The sequence below is a fragment of the Lemur catta genome, chromosome 14, assembly GCF_020740605.2.
Source record: "Lemur catta isolate mLemCat1 chromosome 14, mLemCat1.pri, whole genome shotgun sequence".
NCBI classification, from domain to species: Eukaryota; Metazoa; Chordata; class Mammalia; order Primates; family Lemuridae; genus Lemur; species Lemur catta.
In genome coordinates this window covers 63,284,804-63,293,048 of record NC_059141.1, presented here as the reverse complement: position 1 = coordinate 63,293,048, position 8,245 = coordinate 63,284,804, and the positions used below count along the sequence as shown (strand labels likewise).

At 51.4% G+C, this 8,245-nt stretch overlaps 1 protein-coding gene across 1 annotated transcript in view; it reads right to left on the bottom strand.

The window, feature by feature from the left end:
- DRGX (dorsal root ganglia homeobox) overlaps positions 1 to 4,276 on the bottom strand; it is a 28,714-nt gene extending 24,438 nt beyond the window's left edge. Inside the window, exons 1-2 of the mRNA XM_045568223.1 lie at positions 4,079 to 4,276; positions 3,561 to 3,674 (exon numbers count right to left, since the gene is read on the bottom strand). Coding sequence (XP_045424179.1) covers positions 3,561 to 3,594 — 34 coding nt within the window. The 5' untranslated portion in view covers positions 3,595 to 3,674; positions 4,079 to 4,276. The remainder of the gene's footprint in view (positions 1 to 3,560; positions 3,675 to 4,078) is intronic.
- Positions 4,277 to 8,245: the final 3,969 nt, after the last annotated feature.

The window sequence follows — 8,245 nt, the reverse complement described above, 5'->3', positions numbered from 1 at the left end:
AGCTCATCAGCACCATAGTGGATCTGTTATATAGATGTCAATTAACAAGAGATCTGAACCGATAGCGACTGTCCTGAATGCCAAGCAGATGTGAACAAGGCCACTCTCAGAGGGCACCCCATCCTCTGGCCAGGCCTTAGAAAGCACCCACTGCCTCCACTTCCCTAGAAAAGAAAGACATTGTCCTTCCCAGCAGCCTCCAAAGCACGCTGTAAAGCCAGAACAGAGTTTAGCCCCAAACGTGCATTCAGATCATTTTCCAAATGTGCACTATTTATTTGATAGTCCACAATGGCTTCTTAGGAAAACAAATGAGCAAGTTGTCATTAACCAGTGAATGCTTTACCTGCCATGGGCTCTGTTGTCAGAATCGCTGCACGCTCAGCGTTGGATCTCAAGCCACACTGCCCAGACAGCATCCCTCAGAAGGACCTCAGTCCCAAAGAAGCAAAGTCCTTTCGGCTTCTTAAAATCTGTCTACTAAAGGAAGTCCCTTCTAATTATAATTTTACCCTCCAGGGCCACATCTTTGCCACAATACCCCCACTCACTGCTAAAGCCCTCATCCCTCCATCTTCCTGTCCAAATTGCATTGTTCCTCAAAACCCCAGTTACAAATATTTCTCTCCAGCTCCTTGGAAACTTAAAAGGAATGGCCTCAAAGCAGTCTTATTTCCATTACTTCACAGGAAACCAAATTGTCTCCTTTTGAAACAAAGTATTTGACTGGTGAGGATGGAAAGTAATCTCTGAGGATCTCCAGTCACAACCATCCTCAGTCTTTTAACGTATACCTCATTGTCCCAAATCATTTCACAACATGTACATGCAATATCTTTAAGGGAAACACTGTATGTCAAACTGAATCTTAAAAAAGGCTGACAGTTCATCAAATTAATAAGAAGAAAAGATTGACAACCTAATATAAAAAAGATGAGTACAGGCTTTTTACTTAAAAATAAGTAGAATGGTCAATAATGTTATTAAAATGTTAAACCTCACAGATAATTAAACAAAACACACACAACAATAAAATGTGATTTTCACCATTTTGCCAAAAAGAAATAAGGTGCACAGCGATACCCAGTATGGATGAGAGTGTAATAAGCCATGCGTGCTCTTTCCCCATTTGTAGGAGTATCACTGGTGCAGCCTTATTAGAAGGCAATTTGACAACATCCATCAAAAATGTAAGTGCACATACAGGTATTTAATCCAGGAACACACTTGTAAAGTGTGTCAAAATAGAAAGTGTCCCGGAAATACCGTGTTCCAGAAACATTGTAATCGGAAAAAAATAGAAACAACCAAAATGCCCATCAACAGACACTTTCTGCACGACATATAATGGAATACTACACAGCTGTTTAAAAAGAAATCAGTAGATCTGCACACACTGACATGGAAAAATGTCTAAGATGTATTATGAAGTAAGAACAGCGAAGTACAGAATGATGTGTCAATATGCTTTCAGTGCAAATAAAGCATAACCTATGCAGAAAAATACATAAATGGAATAAAAACATGTTTTTCTAGAAGGAATCATGAAAAACCAACAATAGCAGGTACTTTTAGAAAAAGAGGTAGAGAAGGAGGATTTTATTTTTCAGTGTATAAGTTTCTGCTGTATTCAAACTTCTCAGGCAGGTACAATTAGTACTTTTTGATTCAATATCAGCAAAGTTATCTGAGAAGTGAGATTATGAGCCATGCTTTGCTTTCTCCTTTATGCCTCTCTAGATTAATAAAAAATTAAAATTCAAAAGGTGGTAGACCATAATAAGATGTCATATTCCAAAGATCTGTTCTCAGGCAGGAGATCACTTCCACTTCAGCAACACTAAACTAAACTAAAACACCCCTTCCAGCAAAACTGGCGTACAAACACATCTACAAAGGACGGAAGGTTCTTAAAGACTCATCTCCTTTTCTTTGGGTCATGTCGGTCAGAGTCAGTGTGGAGACGGGATGTGCCCAGGGCATGGGGAGGAAAGGTAAGCCCACTGGGCTGAGCTGAGAGCTGGGGCCACACTCTCCCTAAGTCCCTTCTGCAACCCACCCTACAGACAGCTTTCCCCTTAAGTCACCCATGAAGTCCACTACCTGCTAAGTGCCCAAACCTCTGCCTTCCCCACTTTGACCAGAAAGGTGGGCCACCAGGTGGCAATCATTCCAGACCTCAGGTTCCGAAGCACAGAGAAGATGTGCCCACCATGCTGTCCTGGGGTACAGTGTCAGGGGATGCACCTCTCCCACCTTTTCATAAAGTCCACCCTGTGTGGATCTTTGGGGGCAAAAGGAGGTAAAATGCAAGTAAGTGTGTGGCATTCCTAAGAAGGCTGGCAGAGCTAGCAGGGCTTAAACACTGGCCCTCGTTAACCTCCTTTAGAAAATCCTACTGGACTCTTAAGAGCTTTTGGGGAAAAAAAAAAAAAAAACTTCCTGAAATTCCTCTCTGCATCGGCCAGCTGAGGCTCGGCTGCTGCTCGAGGTAACCTGGGGCAAAGTGCACAAGCATCCTCTGATGCCTCAGGTCTCTCAGGGTCTCATCATCTTTTGCCCTGCCCCATGCCTCCCTCAGTTACTTGGCCTCCAAAATTCTCCCACGGCAGAAATAAATCAAAGGAGTAGATTGCCAAAGCTGGGTCCTGCTATTACTCCCACGGTTACAAAAGTCCTCATGTCCCGGGGCTGAGACTACTGGTACGAAGAAGTCACTATTAAAGCCCAGAGTGTGGGGCTGCACATTTGCCTGATGGATACTAGCTGCCCCCATCCTGTGGAGGGCCCCTCTTGGATCACACAGGCCCTGGGTAGGGGCATCCAGAGGGCCAAGCTGTCCCCGTCTTACCACCCCACTCCCACATAACAATTGGGAGCAGAGACCAGACAGGATCTTGAGGGGACATTTCTTCAAAGGCCTGGAGACCCTCAGAGATGGAGACCCTGGCTGTGGGGAGTGGTTGACATCTGGGGTCAGAAACCCTCTGATTCACAGAGGAGAAGCCATGCCAGGGCACTGGGGCAGGTGGTGGGCAGGACCCCACCTCGCTCCAGGGACAGCTAGCTAGGAGGTCAGGGACAGAGGCTGAACTGCCCAGAATTGCAGGCGAGGCCCCTGGACCCCTGGAGCACTTTCACCAACTGCCCGGAGCGGGAGCAGCCCAGCAATGGGACCTTCTCCGCCTTGGCTTTCTGAGGTGTTTGCAAAAAACACCGTGAAAGATTGATGCAGCCCCCTGGGCTGGGGAGCACCGATTAGAGGCGTGACACCAGCATCTGTGCTGGGAGGACCGGGCTGGTCCCAGCAGTCCGCATAGCCCGGGGCGCCCTGGCCCAGTCACAGAGTGGGGTGGGAGGCAGGTGGTGATGGGGCGAGGGGGGGGTGCCTGGAGCCGGGTCTGGGGAGGAGGCCAGGGGCGCCCCTACTCACCGCCAAGGGGCTGCGCCCCTCGCAGGACAGGACCCCCCACCACACCACATGGCAGCCCTGCAGCCACTCCAGCCCTTTCTGGCCAGGTCCGGCCTCGCCGAGCACCCCAGGCGCAGCGCTTACTCACCCTCTAGCTGTGGCGGGCAGTGGAAATAAAACATCGCCGACGTCGGATGGGCTGGACGACTGGGACTTGAGAGCGTAGCCGCGGGACGGAATAGCGCCTGTAGCTCCGGCCTGGCTGTAAAGCAAACAGCGACAGAGCCTACGTCTCCCTTTGCCTGCGCGCCCGCCGGCCCTGGGGCTCGCCAGGCTCTCTCCTCCTGGAAAGCCCGCTCCTGACGCCCACAGCGCACTGCAGGGAGAGGAGGGGAGGTGGCAGCACGGTCCCAAGCCAGGACCCCACAGGGCAGCCCTTCCAGTGTGTCCACCTCCCAGACAGCCCTCACCCTGGCCCCAACACCAAACCCGCGCGGTGTGGTTCCCGGCTCTCAAGGGTCCCCCCAGCAAGCCCTGCACTCGGGCCACCGCAGCCGGTCCGGCGAGCGCGCAAGGCCATCTATGCGCGGCAGCTCAGGCCAGGAAGGCAGCCTAGACCCAAGGCCAGGCGCGAGGGGCCCAGGGAGTGGGTCGGGAGCCGCGTACCTCGGCGGGTGGCGGGTGAGAAGGCCGAGCGCGACCGCCTCGGGTCCGCTCGCGGGGCTGGGCTGGCGGCGGGCGGGGCTCGGCGCGGCTGGCGCCCGCAGGACTACAGAAGTGACTCGGGAAGTGGCCAGATGTCTTGCTGTCTGTCTACAGCGCGCGCCGCCGCTCAGCACTCGCCTTTATAATCTCACGCATAATTGGCCTTAATCTGATTATTTCCAGCGCTGTCTACAGCGAGTAACTTGGATAGGTCTATTGGGCCTTACAAATGGCCCACGTGGTGTAAAAAAAAATCCGTCATTTCTCAGCAAACATCAGGAATGTTTTTCCTCTTGTATTTTAAAAGAGAATAGAAACAACCACCATCACCTCCCAAAAAAGACTATTTTCTGAACACTCGGCCCCACCCCCACGCACCCTATGTTCCTTCAGACGCAAACCACCTTTCTGCGGGAGAGCTTGGGTTTGTTCTGCCCTTGTTAAAAGGCCTGGCGACTCCCGGGCTGCGAATTGACAAAGCGCTGCTAATTGTCACTCCGGATGGGTTTTGGGGGGACTGTTTGCACACGGCTTTCCTTTCCAAGCTATAGTACAAAAGGAAAGTTTGATTTTGTTCTCAGCAAGGGGTCCCTGAATTTATGTTCGCTTCTTGATGCAAATGATATGCGGTGGGACCTTTCGCAATTACTTTTAAAATGCATCCGAGGCAGACACTCAACGGAGAGAGACCGCCCTTCTCTCTGCCTGGGTGAAAATTAAACTCTAAAGTACCGGGCTGAAATTTTCAAGTCAGGGGTGCGGGATTGGATCAAATCACATAAACTGCAAAAAAAGCAAGTCTAATGGCGCATAATTGGTTCTGTAATAGCATTACACCAGGATAATAGCCCGTTACGGCCCCCTGCACTATTAAGTGCTTCCCTGGCGGAAAGCCTTTATGATATTAAAGGGGGAATATAATGATATTTTGGTTATTAAATGCGTGTAATTAATTTATGCACCACTGAAAATAAAGTTGGTATTATGACCCACTCAAGATGCATCAGAAGATGCGAGTCAGACAACTGTTGATAAGTTCTGGTGTCTGTGTTCCGTCTAGACTGCTGATTTTATTTTGGGACTATGGCTTCTTGGACAGACTACATAAATTGAATATTTTATAAACATTCTAATGCTGCTGCGTTCCGGAGCCTTGGCAAGGTTGTGGGTCGGGTCCCTGCACAGCCCGGGATCCAGACGATCTTAAAGACACAGCACCTTGGAAACAAAAGGCCTGGCAGGCCCACTCGTGGACACCGGCCCCGGGTGAGGAGCGTCGAGCTGGAGCGAGAGTGCTGGGGCCCGGCCCACCCGTGGACGCCCCCCGGAAAACAGTCTGGAGGAAGATGAGACATGGCTCTGGTCGAGGCAAGTCGGGCAGATTTCACTAAGCGGCCGCTCCTAAGCTCCGTCGCCCGGCTGCGGGGAGTCGCCCCGCTGCCGCGAGGAAGGAAACGCCGGAAACTCCCGCTCAGTTGACCACGGAGAGAACCCGCGGGGCCGGCTCCACGGGGCCACGACTCCGCGCGTCCGGGCGCTGGCTTGGGAGGAGCAGGACTGCAGGTCCGGGAGGCGGGTGCGTGGCAGGCTGGGGCCGGGGAGCCGAAAGCGCCAGTTCCGCTTCCTACAGAGGGCTGGAGCCCGGGGAGTCCACCCTCCTTAGCCCAGGTCAAGAGGCAGCCTCCGCGCTCTGTCTCTGTCCCTCTGTCTCCTTCAAAGGACCCCCGCTTCTTAAGAGCCAAAGGGTCTCCTTGCCCACCACCTGGGTCTTCCAAAGCCCCTTCGGGTTCCCTCCTGCCCTGGGCGGCGGCTCGCTGCCCGCGCACCCTGTGCGCTCCCGGGGTCGGGGGCTGAGAAGCGAGCTGAGATAGAGCAGCCCGCCAGCTCCGCCAAAATGCTCCAGGCGCGCCTGGGCGTGTGCGGGAACCCTCGGCACCAGAAGCCCAGCGCCCAAGCCCCAGTCTCAGCGCCCTATCCCTGACATCGACCAAAGCAGGTTCCTATCAAGGCCCAGAGACGCCCCGGGGACTAGCCTGGCTTGTCCTGGGTCTGAGGAGAGCGCGCTCGCCCGGCATCCCGGCCGGTGAGGACCCTGGACGGCGGTGCCGGTCCCTCGCCCCATCCGACCGCCAGCCCAACCGGGAGAGCAGCGGTCCCGAGGGCCCAGCTGGGGCCCTGCGCTGCTCGGGAGTGAGACCCGCTCGGCCGCGGGCGTTCGGGGACCGCCCCCATTTCTCTCCTAGTCAAAACCTGAGAAAGTTACTCGGGACCCGCGCTCAGCGCTTGCGGCAGGGATGGGACTCTCCTCTCCGCGACCCCACCCGCGGCCCCTACCCGGCGGCTCCAGCCGGGAAACATCCCGGGTCCCCCACGCGAGCCGGGTCGCGCATCTCTGGACAACCAGCCGAGTCCCGCGACAACACCAACCTCGCGCGGGGCTCTAAGCCACCCCGGACCCTCAGCCTCGCCTCTCCCGACGTTGCTCTCCCGGATCCGCGAGGCTAGGCTCTTTCCTGTTGGCAAAACAGCGAATAAGCCACCAAACAACCTTAGACACGAAAGGCTACGGCAAACTTTGATGACGCCAGCCCCCCCCTTTTTTTCGATTGTCTTCAACACTCGGGCCTGAAAAAAGGTGACTAATAGGTATTAGCTACGGTCCTCCTCCCCGCAAAAAGGGCGTTAGAAACAAAAAGGCTATCTTTTCTTAATTCTTGTGCGGTAAAATGTAGTTTCCAATTAACCAAATTCTCCGATCTGTCCCGCTTGGACACTCTGATAATTTACAACCTAAAAGTGTACTTTCTTTATCTAAAGACCAAGGTGACTGCTTTTAATTTTCTCTAACCTCTTTACACTTGATGTTCACCAGACTCATAATGTTAATTGGCTTCATATACGGATCATCAGTTTAATGAAGAAATAAATCCTGTGTTGCTTTATGTTTTAACAGTGATTGCTTTAATGAGGAATGTGACGTGTTCCAAAATCAAAGCTGCAGGAGACATTAGAGGGGGCTTCTATTAGGACCGAAATGCTTATTTAAAGTTAAAACCACCGGGTCATATTTCAACATCCCGGCCCTCCCTCCCCCCACCTGGGTTGCTTCCAGCCTCTGCAAGGAGACAATTCTGCAGTCTTCAGTGCTCCTTCTCTCCTTATTTGATATACACAGCCACCGCGTCTGCATTCCCTAGAAGAATCTTCTGGTTACTAATTAGTGCGTGCTACTTTGCCTCCTGTCCAGCAGGGCAGAGAAAAGCCAGTTCAGAGTAGGGAGTTCAACTTTCAAGGTTGTTCATGTTTTAAAAAATAAAGTGGGAAGAGAGTAACATTCACACCTCAAGACTCGTGTGCAGATGTTATTGCAGAGGCTGCAATAACTCCCCCAGTGCCGCACATCCTTAGCGCTGAAAATTCAAGGCTCAGCTCATAAAGGCAGCCGGCTCCAGCTTAGGCCCAGTGGGCTGGTGATGACCCAGCTTATGTTCCCTGAAAATGTCTGCAGGGGATGCACTGGGCTCTCGCCCAGATGATGGGAGCTTTACAGCTCTATTATCAATTAATAGCGGAGTAAATCTGCTTTCTCTAATGGGTGTTTGATTTTTCTAATTTTAAGCTGGTTCTATGAAGGGAAAACTGTCATCTCAAAAACACTGAGAGCAGCGATAAAAAGCTGGAAATGGGAGCATCTATACATGTAAGCCTTCAACTGTTTTCTGTTGAATTATGAGTCATTTTAAATTGATTCCTAAAAGGAATTCCAAATCCTTAGAAAATGTAAGGGGTGATGCTCTAGGTTGAGGTCTTAAACATCACACATGGTATTCATTTCTTACCATTTGCTATGTTTTAGGAAAATTGGGGAAATATTTGGAGACAGCTCTGTCTCCATCTTTTGAGCCCAAATACATGAACGTATTTTGGACTCAACATCTCAATTGTGCTCAGAGGGGATTCTCCCAACCTTCCTATTAAAACTTTTCTTAGCCGAAACAATTTCAGTAAACATAGCTTAAGCCCATAGCAATATAGGGTAAAGCAGATAAAATACACCAGTTATCAGGGAGGGGGGAAAAGCATACTGAATTCCTAATTATGTATTTTGAAAGGACCCAGATGGTTTGT